The 21,506-nt window shown below is 46.7% G+C and overlaps 1 protein-coding gene across 1 annotated transcript in view; it reads left to right on the top strand.

The window, feature by feature from the left end:
- Window positions 1-21,506, top strand: part of ITIH5 (inter-alpha-trypsin inhibitor heavy chain 5) — a 122,087-nt gene that overhangs the window by 18,221 nt on the left and 82,360 nt on the right. The window contains exons 4-6 of the mRNA XM_029615681.1: window positions 1,495-1,658; window positions 11,440-11,547; window positions 16,090-16,328. Coding sequence (XP_029471541.1) covers window positions 1,495-1,658; window positions 11,440-11,547; window positions 16,090-16,328 — 511 coding nt within the window. The remainder of the gene's footprint in view (window positions 1-1,494; window positions 1,659-11,439; window positions 11,548-16,089; window positions 16,329-21,506) is intronic.

The raw sequence follows: 21,506 nt of genomic DNA on the forward strand, positions 1-21,506 counted from the left end.
GATTTTATTTTTTATAACAGTTTCCACGATTTTTGCCAGCACTAAAGTCAGGCTCATCAGACTATAGTTTCCTGATTCACCCCTGGATCCCCTTTTAAATATTGGGGTTACATTGGCCATCTTCCAATCTTCAGGTACATTGGATGATTTTAATGATAGATTACAAATGTTTACTAATAGGTCTGAAATTTCATTTTTTAGTTCTTTCAGAACCCTGGGGTGTATACCATCCGGTCCAGGTGATTTATTACTCTTCAGTTTGTCAATCAGGCCTACCACATCTTCCAGGTTCACCATGATTTGGTTCAGTTGATCTGAATCATCACTCATGAAAACCTTCTCCATAATGGGTATTTCTCCAATATCCTCTTCAGTAAACACTGAAGCAAAGAAATTATTTAATCTTTCCGCGATGGCCTTATCTTCTCTAAGTGCCCCTTTAACCACTTGATCATCCAATGGTCCAATCGACTCCCTTGTTAGATTGAACCTAACACTGTGCAACTACAGCAAGGGTTATTTTTCCCTATATGCATTACTTTGCACTTGTCCACATTAAATTTCATATGCCATTTGGAAGCCCAATCTTCCAGTCTTGCAAGGTCCTCCTGCAATTCATCACAATCCTCTTGAGATTTAACAATTCTGACTGAAGATTTGTCACTGTGAGCAGAATCTCAGCCCAGTTAGATGACTGACCCATGAGTGCTTCATGTGCTATATTGTACATCTCATGCCTCAAACAAGGGTCATTGTCTTAACATGAACAAGAAAACACTATTTAGTGCTAATAATGTTTAACCAAAGGGGATCTTGAAGCCGTCTTCTATTCTTTGTTTTAGCAGGGAAAGTGGAAATTAAAGGCCTGTGATAATGGTGTGATGGTATTTCAAAGCACCCCAGAAGAATTTTGCTTGAGAATTGTTCAATTCCTGATTCTTTATTCCTAAAGCTCTACAGAACGTGTTGCTGAAGTTTCTGCTTGCTTTGTTTTTGTGGATTTTTTCTTCCATTGATCTGGTCCTCATGTTACCCCCATGGCATCGATGGATATAATGGAGTAAAACCAGGACCGGCTCAGCCAGTCCTTTCTGTCACGGAGCCATTCACTCAACTTAATAAGAAAGAGGGATCTGAGCCTCTTGGTTTATCACCAGTGGGAGGTTGAGATCCTATTAACATTCATCAGTTCCTGTTAGAATGTTATTAGGACTGACTGGATCAGCCTGTGGTACTTAAAGATTTAAGGATACATTCAACTTCAAATCAAGGGAAAGATTCCTCGCAGTGTGAGTGGTCCGTTCTGGTTTAAAAGAGGTATTTAGGAATAAAATGCAAACATTTTGCTTGATGAAAATCATCAATAAATAAAAGGATATAGGTCGAGCAGCCTCAGAGGTGCTGGATGGTGACAGGCAGTTGCTGTGTGAAAGGGAATGATGCCGATTGCTCCTGCTGCTAGCCTTACAACCTCTTTGTCTGTCTGTGCCTTAGGAAATCAAGCCCACGGTGTCAGAGTTCACCGTGAAGTCCACCATTATCTCCCGATACGCCTTCACTGCTGTCTCTTGCACTCTGGTGAATCGGGGCTCAGAGGCCAAGAAAGGAATATTCCAGATGCAGATCCCAGCTACTGCCTTCATCTCCAACTTCACTATGTAAGTAACAACGGAGGTGGGAGACCGGGGAGAACTCTAACGGATGCAGATATGTTAGGGGAATGTGTAATATGCAGAGGGAAAGAGATTGAGATGGCAAGAAGGATACAATGATAGAAAAATACATAATGAGTTAGGCATACTGTAGATCTTCTTCCATTTTGCATCAATGAGAAAAGAGCTTAGTCCATGTAGCCCAATGTGTGCTATGAAAGAGGTCTGGTGAGGATGGCCCCAGGAGGTGGAGCCACGGAGTGTCAGTGCTGGGAACTGACGTCAGATAAGCTTGGGTGTCCTTAAGTCTCAATAGAGCAGTAAAGTGACACTGCCTGTGGAACGGGGAGTGAAGCATAAAAGTCTTACAGACACAGAGGTGCCACGTAGCCTGTAAAGTGGGGTATACCCAAGGAGGAGTCCTCTGTAGAGATGATATGGTAGTGGTCCGCAGAGCGGGGTACACCGAAGAGGGGTCCTCAGTAGAGATGATACGGCAATGGTCCGCAGAGCAGGGTACACCAAAGAGGGGTCCTCAGTAGAGTTGATTCGGCAATGGTCCGCAGAGCGGGGTACACCAAAGAGGGGTCCTCAGTAGAGTTGATTCGGCAATGGTCCGCAGAGCGGGGTACACCAATGAGGGTTCCTCAGTAGAGATGATACGGCAATGGTCCGCAGAGCGGGGTACACCGATGAGGGTTCCTCAGTAGAGATGATACGGCAATGGTCCGCAGAGCGGGGTACACCGATGAGGGTTCCTTAGTAGAGATGATAGAGCAATGGTCCACAGAGCAGAGTACGCACTTAGAAGAAGTAGCAAGGGTTCCAGAGTAAGCCCCGGGGAACAAGGCAGGCAGTGGTCCTAGGCGCAAGGCACTCCGAGGAGCGGATAGCCAGAGATGAGGAGGAAAGGGCCTCCGAGGTGCGGGTACCCGGGACGTCTCACACCAAGGAAGCAGGAGCTGGAACGGGTAGTCGTAGGCAGACAGGGCCAGCCGGCTTAAGAGTCCATGGAGAATGACTTCATCCGGGGGGGGGAACACCCCTGAGGTTCCTTCCATAACGTGCATAAGACTGGCCCGAGTGCGCGCGCCTAAGGTACTCTGAGGGTAAGATGGTGGTCGGCAGCATCCACGCCGTCCAGGGAGGCCTGGGAACAGAGGCAGGCAGGCCGGCGATAGCTGGCAGAGGCCGCGAGACGACCCATAGAAGTCAGAGCAGTGAAGAAAGAGGTGAGCAATAGCGGTCGCAGCCATCTGCAACCGACGGGCGTAACAATTAAGATGTATTTGCATGTCAACCAATTAAAAACCAATTAAAAAACATGTGTGCATAATTAAATTATCCAGTTTACCAATTAATCCACCAGTTTGCCCAGTCCTTCTCTAGGTCATCAAGATCTTCCTGGTTCTTCAGCTTGAACTCCCCCCATTTCCCTGGAGGAGAGGAGGAGCAGAGGTGATATGATACAGACTTTCAGATACTTGAAAGGTTTTAATGATCCAAAAACAACGACAAACCTCTTCCGTAGGAAAATAATCAGCAGAACCAGGGGTCACGATTTGAGGCTCCAGGGAGGAAGATTCAGAACCAATGTCAGGAAGTATTTCTTCACGGAGAGGGTGGTGGATGCCTGGAATGCCCTTCCGGAGGAAGTGGTGAAGACCAGAACTGTGAAAGACTTCAAAGGGGCGTGGGATAAACACTGCGGATCCATAAAGTCAAGAGGCCGCCAATGAAGAGTGGGTGACTCGCCAGAATGATGGCTATTGACACAATACCCTTATTAAATAAACATACACATGCTTACTGTGACTCCTACATCGCTCTAAGCTTCAACAGCAAGAGGTAATGGAAAAAAGGATTTGCACTCATAAAGAGGGGAGTAGCTGGCTTGTTACGGCGGTTACTACCCCAAACCAAATATGCCTGATACTTCACTTTCAATGCATATACAGCATAGCTCTCTGCTTCAATGACAGGGGAGAAGAATAACTGATACTTCACACATCCAGCAGAGCTCTCTGCTACAACGGCAAAGGAGAAGAAAAAGGGTTCGCACTCAAAACGCGGGGAGTAGCTGGCTTGTTACGGCAGTTACTACCCCAAACCAAATGTGCCTGATACTTCACTTTCCATGCATATCCAGCATGGTTCTCTGCTGCATCGGCATGGGAGAAAGACTGATACATCACGCATTTCCAGCATAGCTCTCTGCTTCAACGGCAGGGGGAAAAAAAAACCCAAAAAAACAAAAACAAAAAACTGATGCTTCACGCATATCCTGCATAGCTTCAACGACAGGGGTGAAGAAAAAAAAGGATTCGCAATCACAAAGCGAGGAGTAGCTGGCTTGTTACGGCGGTTACTACCCCAACCAAATGTGCCTGATACTTCACTTTCAAGGCATATCCAGCATGGCTCTCTGCTTCTACAGCAGGGGAGAAGAAAAAAAAACCCAACAAGAACTGTACAACATAGTCTAGGTAAAACAAATAAGCATGGGTGTAGCTTGCTTATTGCGGCGGTTACTGCCCCTACTACCCCTAACTAATCAAGCTAGATATTTCACTTGCATGCAGCTCCATCACTGCTCTCTACATTAATGGTGGGGGTGGAAGGGGAATAGAACAAGGAGCTAAGAGTAACAGATAAGAATGAGAGAAAAAATGTGTGAGGCTTGCTGGGCAGACTGGATGGGCCATTCGGTCTTCTTCTGCCGTCATTTCTATGTTTCTATGTTTCTATGTTTCATTCAGATTTCCCACCCAGAGATGGATTTAGGATTTTGCCTCCCCTAGGCACTAATGCTGTTGCCGCACCCTAGACCCCTCCCCCCTGCCCCCCTACCAGGAAGGTCTAAGGCACAGCCATCACAGTGTGGCAAAAATTGGAAAATTCTGAAGCACATTTGCAAACATTTCCAACTTTTATATTATGTTATAAAAATTAAGTAATTTTCCAACCTTGCTTGTGTCTGTATACTTTATGTTTTTATTGGGTGAAGAAAAGGGACCTCAAGTATCAGTAACAGGATGAGATCTCAGGGATGGGCAGAAGAGATGGGGAGTCTGAGAGGACCAGAGGTGGGGAGAGGATAAGAGGAGGACTGGTGATGGGGTGAGAAGAAGGTTTCTATGTCATCCCTACTTTGATCTACTGTGTAACTTGATGCTGTCAGCTTCAGAACTGGACTTCGAGTCTCCTTCAGGACTCCAGGTCTTGGAGTTTAACAACCAGCAGGAGGCGCCTGCACCCTAGACCTGGCTCTGTCCCGCCAGTTCCAGATCAGCTTGTCCATGTGGGGCTTGAGAGGCCCTAACCTGTTCCATCATTCTGGATATACCCTACAAAGGACTTCTCTATCTTACGTAACGCTTGAACCGTCTTGCCTCCATCTGGCATCCCTCTTATCAGGCTACGTTAATCCAGTGGGATCTGCAAGTGCTCCATCCATCCCTGGCTTTTCCATCTTGTTGCCAAGGTTTCCATGACACCTTACCCGTTAACCAGGCACCACCCTCCAGAGGAAGATGCGGTGAATTGACCCTCATTCACTCCTGGGGTCAATTAGAACTGAACTGGACTACTTTTTATTACTTCTGTGCCTCCCATTTCATCTGGGTCATGTCTCTTCTCAAATTGGATCCACGGCATGTTGTCAACAAGTTACTTCACTCTACCGTTCCAGCTTCTCCAAGCCTTGAAATTCTTAGGTTTGGAACCCCAAGTTTTCCAGCTGTTACCTTCCCATCTTCAGCTTTGAATAGGAGGCTGAAGGGGGGCCTTGAGGTGGGTGCGGTTGCACCCCTGCCCGCGGAACCTGTGGACAGTGTCTTACCTCCACTGCCCGGGTCACCGCTGGGCCTGCCCTGCTCCCTGACGACGCTCCCATGGCTCGGTCTCCGCCGACTCTGCTTCGTGGCGGGTCGCCACCGCTGACCTCCTCTCCTTGCGACTGGAGCTGCTGCCGAATGCTGCTTCTCTCGGCCTAGAGAGGCCGCCACTCATGCTGAACCTGGCCCTGCGGCCTAGTGCCACCCCTCCGGCTCTTCGCGGCTAAGCCGCCACCAACGTTCCCCTTTGATGTGGCTTAGAGGCCGCCGTGGTCCTTCCTCCGCAGCCCAGAGGCCGCTGCAGATGAGGTCCTCTTCCACGGCCCGGAGGCTGTCTCGGAGCTCCTATTCTTGCAGCAGGGAGCCACCATCAGCTTCTGCCTTCGCAGCAGGGAGCCGCCGAAGTGAGGTCTGCTTGTGGCAGGGACACCACTGTACAGGGTTCTGCTCCTACCCGGCCCTTCCCCTAGGCGTCGGTGCGCGCCTCTTCAATCCTTTTAAAGGGCCAGCGGCAGGAAGAGCTTGCGGCCCTACAATTTCTGGTCTCCGCCTACTTCCTGGCTCAGCCCTACTTCCTGGCTCAGCCCTACAAAGGGCCTCGCTCCAGTCCTCCAGGATCTTCGCATCAGCTCAGATGTCTGTTCCTGAGTTCCTGGCTTCTGGAGGTCTCTGCTTCTTCCAAAATGCCTGTTCCTGAGTTCCTGGCTTTCAGAGGTCTCCACTTCCTTCAAGATGCCTTTCCTGAGTTCCTGGCTCCAAGCAGCTATGCATCAGAGCTCTCCTTCCTAGAAGCCTGTCCTGGTTCTGCACTTCATCTTAAGTTCCTGCTGTTTCCATGTTCCTGGTCTCATCTGGATGTTCCCCTCTGTTCTTTGTCGGAGCTCCTTCATCTCTTCCCTGGATCCTGACATCCCTCATTGTCTCTCCGGTATCTTGATGTTCTTCGTTCCGACGTTCCATGTCCAGTTGTCCCAAGATGTTCCATGTCCAAGATGTCCAGCTGTTCCAAGATGTTCCATGTTCAAGAGGTCCCTTGGTCTAGAGGTTCCTCACTCTGCTGTCCAACCTTCAGGACACCTCCGATCTCCAGAAGCCCTGACGTCCCAGATGCCTCCATTGTTCCAGCCCCAGAGGCCACAGATTTCCGGAAATCCTAACGTCCCAGATGCCTCTGTTGTTCCAGCCCTGGAGGCCCCAGATCTCCAGAAGTCCTGATCTCTCAGATGCCTCTGTAGTTCTAGCCCTGGAGGCTTCAGATTTCCAGAAATCCTAACGTCCTAGATGCCTCCATTGTTCCAACTCCTGAAGCCACCGATATTCTGATGTTCTTATCGTCTACTCTCTCCAGAGGTTCCACATTCCTGAGGTCATTTCCAGAGGACCTGGTTGTCCAGATGTCTTGATGTTCAAATGCCCTGTTGTTCCGAGGTATCCTGATGTACCAGTCCTGATGTTCTCCTTCGTAGCAGCCTGCGCCTCCGGAGGACCCTTGTTTTTAGAGTTCCAAGTTCCAAGTTTTAATCCTGAACCTTGTTTCCTGTCCCAGCCTCGGAGGGACTTGGGGCTGCTTTTCCCCTGACTCGTGCTCTGATGGCCGTGGTCACGGCCCTCTCCTGAACAGTTCGCTCACCCCGGATCTCGTCTCCAGCTGACCATTCCTGGGAGTAAATCCGTCCTATCCGGTGTCCGCTTTCCTGGTGGCTGGAGTCCTCTTCCGGTAGGACTGTCTTCGAGCACTGCCCGGATTTCTCCAAGTTCCAAGTCCTTGTCTGAGCCCTTCCAAGTTCCAAGTCCTCGCCTGAGCCCATTCAAGTTCCAAGTCCTCATCTGAGTCCTTCCAAGTTCCAAGTCCTCGTCTGAGTTTTTCCAAGTTCCAAGTCTTTGTCTGAGTCCTTCGAACTTCCAAGTCCTCATCTGAGTTCTTTCAAATTCCAGGATCCTCATCTGAGTCTCCACACTCCAAGTTCCTCGTCTGAGTCTCCTCGTTCCAAGTCCTTGTATTCCTGCTCCTTCGTTCCTGTCTCTGTCCCAGTGTTCCTGACTTGGCCTGTTCCGGTCCTTAACCTCTGTCTGGCCTCCCGCACTCGCCGTTCCCAAGTGGCGGATCCAGAAGGGTTATCGAGTGTCCGGAGGGCTACTCTAGAGCCCAGCATTGCGTTGCTGGCCTCACTCAGGTGTAGAGGACCAGCGGAGGGGTGTTCCTATCTTGTTTCCGTCCCATTGTTCCTTGCCTCTGTTCCGTCCAGCTCTGTTCTTGTTCTGCCTGTACCTACAGGTACAGGCCATGAGCCACACCTCCCCACGGGCTGTGGCTCATGGCCTGCCTCAAGCCGTCCCATGGTCTATGGGTTCATGCTCTCTTATGAGCTAGTGACGCGCTTCTGAGTCCTCGCCATCGACACCAGAAGGCTGCGCTCGAAACAGAAATTCACCCAAAGATGAGAGTTGTGCAATGTTCTCTCAACCTAACTGAAGGACTCTCTTCCTGAGTAACATCAAGCTAGGTTGAGAGAACATTGCACAACTCTCATCTTTGGGTGAGTTTCCTCACTCCGAAAGTCTTCACAAGAGTGCACTGTTCTGTTCGTATGTCGCACTCTGAATGTCAAAGTGGCCCCTAACCCCTACACTAATGCCTAATCCTCACCTCGAGGAACTAGGTAGGCCTCATATAGAGGTATAAATGCCTACCTAGTATGAGGGCATTATGACTAGGTTCTCTCTCTCTCTCTCTCCCTCCCCCCCCCCCCCCCCCAGTGGTTGTAGGTAGGAAATATAACAATTCTGGCACTTATCACAAAGTGCAAAAACGTTATCATAGTTTGCACTAATACCTATGCAAAGCACTAAGATAGGCTGTTATCACAAAGTGTGCGATCACCATAAAACACACCCATTTTCCTATTGCATGTGATATTTATTGTATTTTGATATATCCAGGCCTTAGATAGTGCTATTGCAACCAATAATTCTCCCCAACCAACAGCAGCCTGAGAAAACCCAAATTCACTATTTATATATTTATATATTTATTTATTTATTTATTTATTTACGGTTTTTATATACCGGCATTCATGATACAATCACATCATGCTGGTTTACATATAAACAGGAGTGCAATATAGACGTCAAACTGGAACTATCGTGCAGGAAAAAGCAGTTACAAATAACAAGGACTGATGAACTTGGAGAAGAGGGAAATAAAGGAAGAGATTAGTAACGGCTAAAACTATTTACAAAGAGATGGAGTTGAGCTGCCGTTTCAAAAATGTTGAAGGTGAGGGCATTAGTTTGAGTCTGGGAAGGCTTGCTAAATCCCTAAATCCCAGAAGTTACGCAGGGTCAGGCCTGGCCATGGCCAATACCTGCTGTGCACTGCTGTATGGAAGGTCACTGGTTTGATCCTCGAGTCTGATCTTCTGCTCCCTGGGTCAGCTGAGGCAACATTTGTAGCTCCTGGAGTGAGAGGCTCATGCCCATCACTCAAGGTTGGCCAGATCCATGGCAGAATAAGTCCTGGTGCACGGCCCCCAGCCCAGGACCGTTGCTGCATTGACCAGACGAGGTACCTGGATGGGGACCAACCAAGGAAGTTCAGGTGCTGTGGGCTGCAGAAGGTTATGGTAAACTGGGCAGGCCCACAATCACCTAACTCTTGACACCCAGATATGGGTAGAAAGAGGAGAGGAAAAACACACAAACTTAATGAACCGAAAAGGAGAAGTGGCATTCTGCCCATTCATGGGTCGTTAATACAGTATGTGTCAAGAGGTCTCTTTTGGCAAAGAATGGAAGATGCTGTCAATAGACAGCTGCCCTTTGCCCTTGCAGAAAGGAAGCCTCAGATTGTTATGCGTAACTCCACTGTGCATGTGGTTTGTCCTTCCTCACCCGAAATTCATCAACACACACACAAACATGCTCCAGCTGTCACTGGCATCCCTACTGCCCTTCCTTCCTCAGAGGGAGTCATCAGTTCCTTTCAAAACAAGCAGTTCTGCAGCTGGAACATTAAGAAAGCATTAATGGCCAACGTTATGTCAGAGGAAGGGAGGAGAGTAGTCCTGAAAGCCCGAATCTTGAAATATCTTTTAGCTTTATAAAGGGATCAGCTCTACAGAAACGCTCTGTTGCTTTTGTTGTAGCAAAATTTTACTGTCAGCAAATTTACTGGCAGGAAAAAATAATGATGTGTTCGCAAAAACATTTTGATGTCTGTAAAAATGTCGGTGCGGTGTTCCTTCAGCCCTGCACTTTGCTGCGCTGTATACATGGTAAAGAAAAAGCTTCCCATGGTGTTTTAAAAGCACAGATGTTTGCAGGGCCACGCTGTGCAGAAAACGGGTCTGAGATGTAAGAGAGAGACTGGCCGTGGATCACAGCAAAGGTCCTTGGGGATTTTCAGTAGGTTGCATGCATTCACGTTTTGTAAAACGTGTGTCTAAAAAGGTTAGGTGGTTGGTAGAAATCTGACAGATGGCCAGGTAAACCCTTTTCATGAGTTGACAACCCTGATTCTCATGACCCCTGTTATGCCCACACCTGAAGCATTTCTGACGGAGTCTGTCTCCTGCCACATCCACACACACACACACACCATTCTGACTGTCCCCTGTCTCCTTAACCCTGCCTCTCTTTCATCCCATACTCTCCTGATCATTGAAGGATACATGTTCTGGAATTACTCTCTTGTGGGGACATTTCATTAGATGCGGCTTGCATCTGGATTAACAGTGTCACCAGGATTAACAGATGTACTCTTGTGAAAATAGCCCTGGGTTCTCTGATGAAGACAAGAACCTCAAATTAACATCTCATCCAAAAGACCGCACCCTCTGTGGCAGAGCGTGTCCGCATATGCCAGAGGTGTCAAACTCTGGTCCTTCTCTGCTTTTCAGGATATCCACCTGGAATAGTCCTGGGATTATTTGCATTCATCAGCTCTACATCATGGTCAAGTTACATATTTAAGTTACCCTGAAAACCAAACCAGTTTGCAGCCCTTTTGATACTCCTGCCCTGTACCTCTCTGTGGCGTTAATTCAGTAGTGACTCATCCTAGCAAGGTATTTTCCTGACCCAGCCGTGCATAAATTCACAGCTGAAGGTGGCATCATGATGTGTGCAGGCTGCAGATGTTGGTAAGACTGTGCAGGACTTACACAGAAGGAGCTTGATTTTGTAGAATTATTCAGAATCCAGGCAGGAGAGAAGACTGTATGTTAAGGGCCGGATTTTAAAAGGGTTACGCGCATAAGGTATGCGCGTAACCCTTTTAAAACCCGCCCTGTGCGCGCCTATTTTGCATAGTCTCCACGGCACGCGCAAGCCCCGGGGTTTGCAAAAAGGGGCGGTCGGGGGCGTGGCCAGGGGGGGCACGGTTTCCGATCGGGGGCGTGTTCGGGGACATGTGGGTGGTCCGGGGGCGTGGCCGAGTGCCCCTACACAGTGGCCTGTGTCAGGGCCTGCTGCGCCGGCGGGCGTAAGTTACTACTGCCCGGAGGCAGTAGTAACTTTTCTGATAAAGGTGGGGGGGGGGGTTCTAGATAGGGCCGGGGGGGGGTGGGTTAGGTAGGGGAAGGGAGGGGAAGGTGCGGGGGGGGGTGAATGGAAAGTTCCCTCCGAGGCCGCTCCGATTTCGAAGCGGCCTCGGAGGGAACGGGCAGCGCGCGCCGACCCCGTATTTTATAAGATACGCGCGGCTACGCGCGTATCTTATAAAATACCATCTCATCTCAAAGTGCTGCAATGGCAAGATGGTGCTTGGGTGTAAGCTTAAGGCGGGACAATAATAGGGAAATTACTTTTCTCACAAATTCAATTGTTTTTTTTTGTCTTTTCCATCAATCAACGCAAAAATACTTTCAGGCATTGTTCTGGCCTTGTACAGTAAGCCACGTCTGGAGCCATCTTACTGCACCACTGTAATGCAAAGTCTCATTGAATTTTAGGATAATTGGTAGCCGAATCTATCAGAGTGAAGTAGTGGAGAAATTAAGGCAACCCAGTGATAGATACAAGAACAGAAAAGAGGACCATTCTGGAACAAGCAACAGAGGGTGAGTGTCAGTGCTGCACTGTCAATGTTATTGCATAAGAGAAGTAAGAACGTAAGAACATAAGAACGTAAAACTTGCCATACCTGGTCAGACCGAGGGTCCATCAAGCCTGGTAGCCTGTTTCCAACAGTAGCCAATCCAGGTCACAAGTACCTGGCAGATTCCCAAGGGGTAGAGAGATTCCAAGCTGCTTATCCCAAGAATAAGAAGGATTTCTGCAACTCTACCTTAATAATGGTTAATGGACTTTTCCTCCAGGAACTTGTCCAAATCTTTTTTTAACACAGCTTCAGTGACTGCTTTCACCACATCCTCTGGCAACAAATTCAGAGCTTAATTATGCATTGAGTAAAAAAATATTTTCTCTTATTAGTTTTAAATGTATCACCTAATAACTTCATTGTGTCCCCCCTAGAATTTGTACTTTTTGAAAGAGTAAACAGCTGATTAAAGTTTACTCCTTCCATTCCACTCATCATTTTATAGACCTCTAACATATCTCCCCCCCCCCAGCTGTATGTTCTCCAGGCTGAAGACTCCTAACCTCTTTAGCCTTTCCTCATTCCATCCCCTTTATCATTTTCATTGCACTTCTCTATACCTTTTCTAATTCTGCTATATCTTTCCTGAGATGTGACCAGAACTGCACACAATACTCAAGATGAGGTCGCACCATGGAGTGATACAGAGGCATTATGATATCCTCTGTTTTATTCTCCATTCCTTTCCTAATAATCCCCAGCATTCTGTTTGCTTTCTTGGCTGCTGCTGCTCACTGAGCAGAGGATTTCAACGTATCAACAACGATGACGCCTGGGTCCTTTGCAGATTTCATGTGTTCCTGGCTTACTTCCACCACACAGGAATGCTTGTATTTACAGACAGCCTCCTGAATAACAGCACTATAAGGAAGGGTGACCAGGCCAGTTTTCTTTCTTGTTGATGACTTTGGGGTACCACTAAAATATATTTAACCCTTCTAATGACTGAGGAGCAGGGAGTTCAGGAGAGCGGGTCCCTCTTTCTGTTTTTGAACTGTTATCAAATTTGGAGGATGTAACGTTTACAACTTGCCCAGGTCAACCCAAACAGACTGATCCAATCCTGGTTTTAGTCTACTACATGCATGGAAATATAGACCTGCTTAGGGAAATCAGAGGTGCAAATCCATGCACGCAATGGGGCAAAACCAGAATTGCATTAGTCTGTTCTGGTTCACCTGGATGAGATGGCAAACCCAGGAGGAAGTGATAAAACAACTCAGCAGGAAGATCAGAAGAACCATGTAGGTGTTGTGTTCCGTGCCCGTGGATGGCCACGGGCACGGCCCCCTACCTCCCCCATGGTGGCGACCCGCTGCGGCAGCTCCTAGCAATTCCCCTGGGCCGGTGCCCGTCGTTCCAGCAGATGTCCCCGGCCTGGCCGCCGGGTGGGGAGCCGTCCCTGCTCCTCCCTCGTGGCGTTCTGCAGTCTTTCCTCCGCGGAGGAAATCCAAGATGGCCACCGCCATCTTTAGGCACGAGGCCGCGCCTCCTCCACAGATTTAAAGGGGCCAGGCCCCTTAACTACTCACAGCTGTCTCTAATGGGCCAGAGTAGAGGAAGTATAAAGGGAAGCTTCCTCTGCCCATTCTTCGACTTGGCAACGTCCTACGTAGTCAGGTCTGCTTGCCTTGGTGAATTCGTGTACGTCAGATCCTTGTTCCTGTCTTGTCTTGGTGATTCCTGGTGTGTGACTTTGGAACGGCTAGTGGTGATTCCTGGTGTGTGACTTCGGACTGGCAAGTGGCGATCCCTCGGTGTAAGACCTCGGACTGGTAAGCGACGACCCTCTGGCACTTGACCTCTGACTTCTTCTGGACCATCGTCTCCAAGGGCTCACCTAAGTCCCAGCGGCCCGGGTCCCTATGGGCTCCTCCCGGGGGGGACCGCGGGCTTCCAGGGGTGAAGCTCCAGTTAGCCCTTGCATCGAACTCTCGACTCCTTGACCTCTCAAAGGTCCGCCTAAGTCCCAGTGGTCCGGGTCCCTAGGGGCTCCTCCTGGGGGGACCGCGGACTTCCAGTGGTGAAGACACAGTTCCTTTCCTTGATGTCATGACTCATTGTCTGCCTCCACAGTCGTCTCAGTCTCCAGTGCCGAGGGTCAGCTGGTCACATCGTCTGTCCTGCCTCGCCACCCAATTGGAGAACCTACGGATCTTCCTCCTAAGGTATACCATCCTCTTGTCGGCCCAAGGGTCCACAAGCCTGAGCATAACAGTAGGAGGATTTAAAAATAATATGGTCACATCCCTCAAAGCTCCTCTAACAGAAGAAAAATGAGGGCTATTAGTAGCCCTGATCTAGATTTCCTTTAAAAGAGTAATTTTCAAAGGCATTTCAATGAGTAAAATCCACAGAAATGGCTTATTACAAAATTGCTTCCCTAATATGTGGGTAGGGTTGCCATCTGGCTTCAGATTTGCCTGATATGGTTGATTCAGTCTTGGATATACCCCATTGCATGCAGGGACTTGAAGTTTTACCATATGGAATGCAATAAGGAAATCAGAATTACAAGTCCCTATATGCAATGGGGTATATTGAAGACGGAATCAACCATGTCGAGTGAATCTGGAGTGAGTTGGCAACCCTATGAGCAGATAAACTTACGTACATATGTCCTGTGGGTATGTAAGTTTACAGGGACTTAGCGGAAGAGTTCCCGGGGGCAGGGTTAGGTAGGAATTTCTACTTATATGCATATTTTTGCAATTTCCAAAAGAATGCATAGAAATTTTCCTGAAACGTTTTGTGCACACAAGAGCAGGCAAATCTGGTGGGATAATTTTCAAAGTGAACTTACTTGCACAGGTTTACTTTGGAAATGGGTGTAATTTATGCATGCATTTGCTGACTTTCTTTTGTGGCCTGTTACAAAATTCCGCCCTAAATGAGGTCCAGATTAAACCTTCATTAAGGAAATCCTTGAAAGGCAATGCTGCATTTCAGAAGGAAAAGCTTGTTTAGTACATCCTTCTTGACTTTTACATGAAGAATGGAAGATTGGAAATTTAAAGCAGCCACACACTACTTCTTCTTACCATGGAATGTCAGTGCAGAGAAATGAAAGTCTCCATCCCTGAAGGTTAAAATACCACCCTCTGTTTAAGGTTCTCTCCCTTTTGGAACTAAGGAATATATTTTTACCTTCACTTAGTTGATTTTATTGGAAAACCATTTGAATTAACATAGAATGTGAAAAGTCAGAGAACAACTTGCAGGTGATATATTTTTCTTTTATAGGGCTAATTCAAAATATATTTTCAAAATATAGTGTCCAGCTGGCACAGAAAATGCTCCCGGGTATCTTTTTACATTGAAAGGAGGAAGGGTCAGCCTGACTGAGCTTTAAAGTTTTGGGCATCAAAATAGCAGATTGGGCATCGAATGGCAGATGAAATTTAATGTGGATAAGTGCAAGGTGATGCATATAGGGAAAAATAACCCATGCTACAGTTACTCAATGTTAGGTTCCATATTAGGTGCTACAACCCAAGAAAGAGATCTAGGCGTCATAGTGGATAACACATTGAAATCGTCGGCTCAGTGTGCTGCGGCAGTCAAAAAAGCAAACAGAATGTTGGGAATTATTAGGAAGGGAATGGTGAATAAAACGAAAAATGTCATAATGTCTCTGTATCGCTCCATGGTGAGACTGCACCTTGAATACTGTGTACAATTCTGGTCGCCGCATCTCAAAAAAGATATAATTGCGATGGAGAAGGTACAGAGAAGGGCTACCAAAATGATAAAGGGAATGGAACAACTCCCCTATGAGGAAAGACTAAAGAGGTTAGGGCTGTTCAGCTTGGAGAAGAGACGGCTGAGGTGGGATATGATAGAGGTGTTTAAAATCATGAGAGGTCTAGAACGGGTAGATGTGAATCGGTTATTTACTCTTTCGAATAATAGAAAGACTAGGGGGCACTTTATGAAGTTAGCATGTGGCACATTTAAAACTAATCGGAGAAAGTTCTTTTTTACTCAACTCACAATTAAACTCTGGAATTTGTTGCCAGAGGATGTGGTTAGTGCAGTTAGTATAGCTGTGTTTAAAAAAGGATTGGATAAGTTCTTGGAGAAGTCCATTACCTGCTATTAATTAAGTTGACTTAGAAAATAGCCACTGCTATTACTAGCAATGGTAACATGGAATAGACTTAGTTTTTGGGTACTTGCAGGTTCTTATGGCCTGGATTGGCCTCTGTTGGAAACAGGATGCTGGGCTTGATGGACCCTTGGTCTGACCCAGTATGGCATGTTCTTATGCTCTTATGTTCTTAAAGTTTACTCTCAGGAGGTTCCTTTCCAAGCCATATTCTCCTGTCATTCTTGGTTGCTGTTTACCCTGATAGAGTAAATGTATCTCTCAAAATTTAGCCTACAAATATGCCATTTTAGAGCTACAAATAGGTATCACCTGATTGGGGACTTTTCTTTCTCTATCACATCTAGCATTAAGCATGATCTAACACTGTAATGTTGTGACCTGTCACCACAGAGAAACTAGAATGGAAACCTTTAAAGCGGCCGCAACCATTCCAGGGAAGAACAAAGTCGTGTTCCTTCTAACATACGAAGAGCTTCTGCAGAGGCGCCTGGGAATGTACGAACACACCATCAGCGTGCGGCCCCTGCAGCTGGTCTGGAAGTTGCTAGTGGAGGTGACCATCCTGGAGAACTCGGGCATCACGTCCCTGGAGGTCCCGCCCCTCCAGAAGGGAGGCAGTAGAACCACTGGTATGTCCAGTAAAAGCAGAAGTCCGCCATCAAGTAGTGGGGATATCTGCAAAACTTGTAATCATACTCAGAGCAGAAATGTCTCCAGTTGTCAAGGTAGCCAACACAAACGTTGCTGTCCTGGAGGCTGCAACATGAGAACTGGCTCAGTCAGTCTGTGTCACGTAAATATTTAAGGATAAATTCAATTTTAAAGCACGGGAGATATTCCTCGTGATATGGGTGGGCTTCTCTGGTCTAGTCTGTCTTTAGAGTAAGTGAAACATCTGGGAGGTATCTGAGTATATAATGGACATATTTTGCATACTGAAAACATAAATGGATGAAACTATATTTGAAGAGCACACTCTGAATAGCTTGTCTGTCTGCAGACAACAACTGACATGGACTACTCAGGACTGTTAGCACTGGAGTACACGTCTGTTTAAGGGGACACCCTGGCAGAAGAGAACGTGATCCATAATTAGGGTGTTCCACTTCTCTAGAATCCACTGCATTTAATTAGCAGGGCAATATTCACTTTATATATATTTGTAATTGCCCATAGTTTACAAATATCATAACAATAATAAAAGTTAAGAACAGTTCTTGAAATACAATAACTACAGCAAAGAAGCAATTCACAGACACAATAGCTTTAATAAATTACAAGGTCTATAAACAGTAAATGAATAAAAATACAAAATAAAAAAAATTCAGCAATTTACTATCTAACGATGAATCCCAGCCTAATCAGAATAAGCCTATAAAAGGCCAAGATAAGACCAACTACATTTCAATATGATTATGAGCAAATTAGACTTCCATGCCCTGCCAGCAGAGCTCTTTAGAAGGGCACAGCGTGCGTTAAAGCCTGGGCTTTAGCTCGAGCCCACTCCTTGCATGAGAGGGGCTCATCCCTGATCTGTGGAAACACAGCGCTGTCATCGATTTGCCAGGTGACCCAGTCCCATGCCATGCAGGGCTCTAAGCTGGGCTCTGAATGACAGTGAAGGCTGGCTAGCATGGGAGACGTAGGGGCACGAACAGAACTTCCAGGAGCCATCCTTTCACTGGGAGATTTCCGAGGAGGGGAATACAATCGTCAGACTCAGTCAGCATTAACGCCTGCAGTACCAATCTGAGCAAAAAGGGCTTGAGGTAGCAGATCAGACATAAAGCAGATCAGCACAGGGAAATGTGCCTCTCCCCCAGACTCCCAACATGGGGCTTGAAAATGAGCTGTGTGTGAGTGTTGGGGGGGCATCCTGAGTAAGCCAAGAGTCCAAGAATAATGTCTGCCTTACTAATCCAGAGAATCTCTGTCTTTGAAGGGTTTACAGACAGTTTATTGATTTTCATCCATTTGGAAATTGCTGCTAAACACTTATTAACCTCTAGAATAAAACCCGAAAGGTCTTCAGTCTGTGAGCAGTAGATTTGTGTCCTTGAGAGACCTCATCACTTCCTGCTACGTGCCTTGAGTACCCAGTCGCTCTCTTTTATTAATATTCTATTGAAGTTGGTTTAATTAACCATTTGATACTTGTCTTAATTACATGCTTTCTTTAATGTTCGTCATCCATAGGACTGCGTACAGAATTTAGGCAGTTCTTCACTTTTCATTTGCTCTTCCATCTACCCAAGGAAGAATGTCAGGGGTGTTCTTGGAGGTGCTGGTTCCTCCTTTCTCATTTTTCTTCCAGCTCAGTCAGAACCAGTAGTGGCATCCTGGCACCATGAGCCTTAGGGAGAGGAGGAAGGGGAGCGTTCCCCTCTATTTTAAGAGACCCACCATCCCATTGTTCCTCTTATGGTCCTTCCAGAATCCTGCATCATAGAATATAAATCCACCCACCAGCTGACACACTTAACAATGACCGTGAGTCCCTCCTCCCACCTACATCAACTCCAGTCGCAGCCAACCCAAGGTGCGTGTAGAAGGCCCGATCTGGGAACCTTCCGAATGGCAGGGCCATTGAGCCAGCCCCATTGAATAAACACACAAGGGAAGGAGTGCACTAGCAAGATATCAGTCCCCAAATTCTGCATACTTTGCTGGCTCTGAAATCTCCTCCTGAGCCTGGATCTCATTCCAGTTGCTATTGACTTTCAGGTGGTCATCTTTTCCAACCATACCTGACAGGAAATCCTGTCTTGCAACACAAAGGAAATTCTGTACGGAAACCTCCACATTTGCAAAAACCCAACCATGAACAGCAGGTGTTGTATATCTCCCCTGCTTTTCTCAGGGACTGGTCTTAGTTTTCCTTCACTGTCCTAATCATGGCCCTGATGCAGCCGGATGCAGCAAATATAAAGAATAGAGTCCGAGCTGGCATGGAAGCAATGCTACGGTATTGTTTCATGTATAAAGATTGTATCTGTTTGCTAAAACAAATGTAAGCCTTTAATTTAGAAACAACAAGTAGGAAAAAAAGAAAGACACATCAAGTCCAGTGAATATAGTGCTTACTCTTAATGCTAATGTTCACCTCCAAGGCTTAGGTTTTACAATGAGATAAGATTTTAATAAATGGCTCCAGGTTCATGAGGTCACATGATCTTGTTCATCATCACCAACAGAGTAATTGTGATGTAATGACTTGCAGGAAAAGGGAAATAGATCATATTATATAAAGGGACCTTCTTTTTTAGTACATATTTTATGTTCCTGGGAATTACAATGTTAGAACAAAAAAATCAGTGGAAAAATGATTGCTATAACGAACAGGAGAAAAAGCAATGGAAAAATCATTTTTCCCCTGGTATTTTGTTATAAACATTGAAATTCACAGGAAAAATAAAATAAAAACTGAGAATGAAGATCCCTAGTCATATATAGCATGCACAGAGATGCACAGGAATGGTAGATCTGTATCATCATCATCATCCTCACTGGCAACTCCTTCCAGCTTGAGGAGGATGTTTTTCCAGGATTGTCCTGACTTCTGGGTCCACAGATGGCAGATGAGTCCAGCCCAGGATCGACAGACTCTGTCATCATTTGAACACGTGTTTGTGATCGAGATGGGCAGTGCTGGACGACTGACTCCAGCCGTGGCGCACCGTTTCTGCCACTCCTGCTCTTTCACCTCCTGTTGCAGTCGTACCATCTTCCCTCTGGGGCAGTTCCGGGCAATAGTCTTCCAGAAGTCGGCGTGGATGCTATACCTCATCATGCTGGCTGATCTGTATGCAATTCCAGGTGAAACGCAAATAGCATTGGGCAACATAGGAATGGGGGGGGGGGGGGGGGGGGGGGGGGGGGAATGAGAGGTCGTGAGTGATTTGCAACCTCTGCAGTGTAAATGGGAGCAGAGGGTCTCATGCCCTGGCTTTGCAGCAGAGAACTCCACGCTCCTGTAGGGGCAAGATAAGGTTTTGAGATTAAAAGGTTATTGTAGCACAGAGCTAGCAAAGGGGAAAAGAAAATCAGAACATGGGAGCGCCTGAACGATTGAGACAATGGTCAATAGTTTTCATTGGCAAATGGTTAAATCCAGGGCTCTTCATTTTAATACATCTCTTGTGTTCAGAGTTTTTTTTTATTGCTTCCTCTCACTATTGTTTTCCATTTTACGCATTGTTACCAATTAAGGGCAGGCGTTTTCTGAGTGCATCTCCAGAGTATGACGGGAAATATTAGGGAAGGGGTGACTGGGACCGTTTTCCATACTTAGTGCATCCAACGTATTTCCTTTATGAGGGAGTAAACGTTTAATCTATTTTCAAAGGGACGTGAGAGAGTTACTGGGTAGGGGCGAGCTCTAGTTTCAGAGTAAACAGCAGAGCAGCAGCTGAAGCCGGGAAGTATCAGAATTCAAGAAGGGGGTGGGATAAACACAGAGGATCCTCAGTGCCAAGCTGATGTAAAAGAAGCGCTGGGGTAACTTGCGGTAACTTTTCTGCATGGGGGTAACCTTGCTGGGCAGATTGGTTGGGCCATTTTGGTCTTTATCTGTCATCATTTACTACGTCTCTATGTCCTTCATCCAATTGGCCCTATCTGTATTCGTGTCACTATTCATCTTTCTCATTCTCCACCGCATCAGTAAATAGTGCGATCGCTGTCTCCATTTTGGCAGGACAAGCAGATCCAGTCCTGGTCTTTTGCCTACAAGCACTTGCCAACATGGTTCTCCTGCTTTTCCTAGAGAAAGCAGAACTGCAAACCCTTGTGTACAGTGGGATAAAAACCAGGAATGGAACTTCTTGTCCTGCCACCCAAGCAGCAAAACACAGGTTTCGGTTATCATCAAGCTTTGCTCATATGCTCCTGTTTGAGGCTTTCCATGTTAAGAGTTTTATATATAGTAACGTACTAAAGGATGGCAGATGAAGATCAATTGATCCTATCCAGTCTGCTCAATTAAGAGTCTTCCTCTCTTGTTCTCTATCATCCTAGGTTCCCATGCCCAAGCCAACACCAGTTCCTCATATGTCTCTCATCTGATCCTTCATCTCTGCCCCCCTCTACTGTCACCCACCATTTGTCCCAATCATCTCTAGATTCTGCCACTGCATCAGCTGCTCACTCCTCCACTGGCAGGCCACCCCAGGTCTTGTCATCTTCCTCTGAGTCCCACATGCACTAAAGCACCCATGCATGCCCCACTCCCAAGCCCTGCAGCAGTCCACTCAGACACCCGGACCCGAGAGGCTGTTGTCCTACATGACTGGCCTCTCCAAGCTCTTTCATGTTTAGCTTTTAACCATGGCAGCTCAGTGTCCGATGCAGCGGGCCTTACCACTGCTGTTAGGGTTGTGTAACCAGCCTCCTTGGACACAAGCCCTAGGGCAAAAGCAGTCCAAACCTCCGTATTTAAAGCAGCAGAAATAGCAATGGGCCATGTGCATAGTTTCATCTTGCTGAGCGGAGATCTGCATGCTTTCAAAATATATTAAAATCCCCAAAGATATTCTTGCACGACAACTAAGCAACAAGCCAGAGATGGGAAAAGAGAGAGAAAGCACATGCTGATATCAAATGTAAGAAAGGAAGAAACAGGGATACATTTTCGGCTTGTGCAACCAATCTGAGCAGTTGTAGTTACTTGGATCTTGACAGTGGCAGTCTATGGAAGAAGGCGCTCTTAAAGGGAGGGCATTACTTTGCTAAAGCATTTAAGTCCTGAGTGGATGCAAAGAGCAGACTCTTTGGCTGAAAATGTGGAATTATTTGCATGTACAGGAATT

This window comes from Rhinatrema bivittatum, chromosome 9, assembly GCF_901001135.1.
Source record: "Rhinatrema bivittatum chromosome 9, aRhiBiv1.1, whole genome shotgun sequence".
NCBI classification, from domain to species: domain Eukaryota; kingdom Metazoa; phylum Chordata; class Amphibia; order Gymnophiona; family Rhinatrematidae; genus Rhinatrema; species Rhinatrema bivittatum.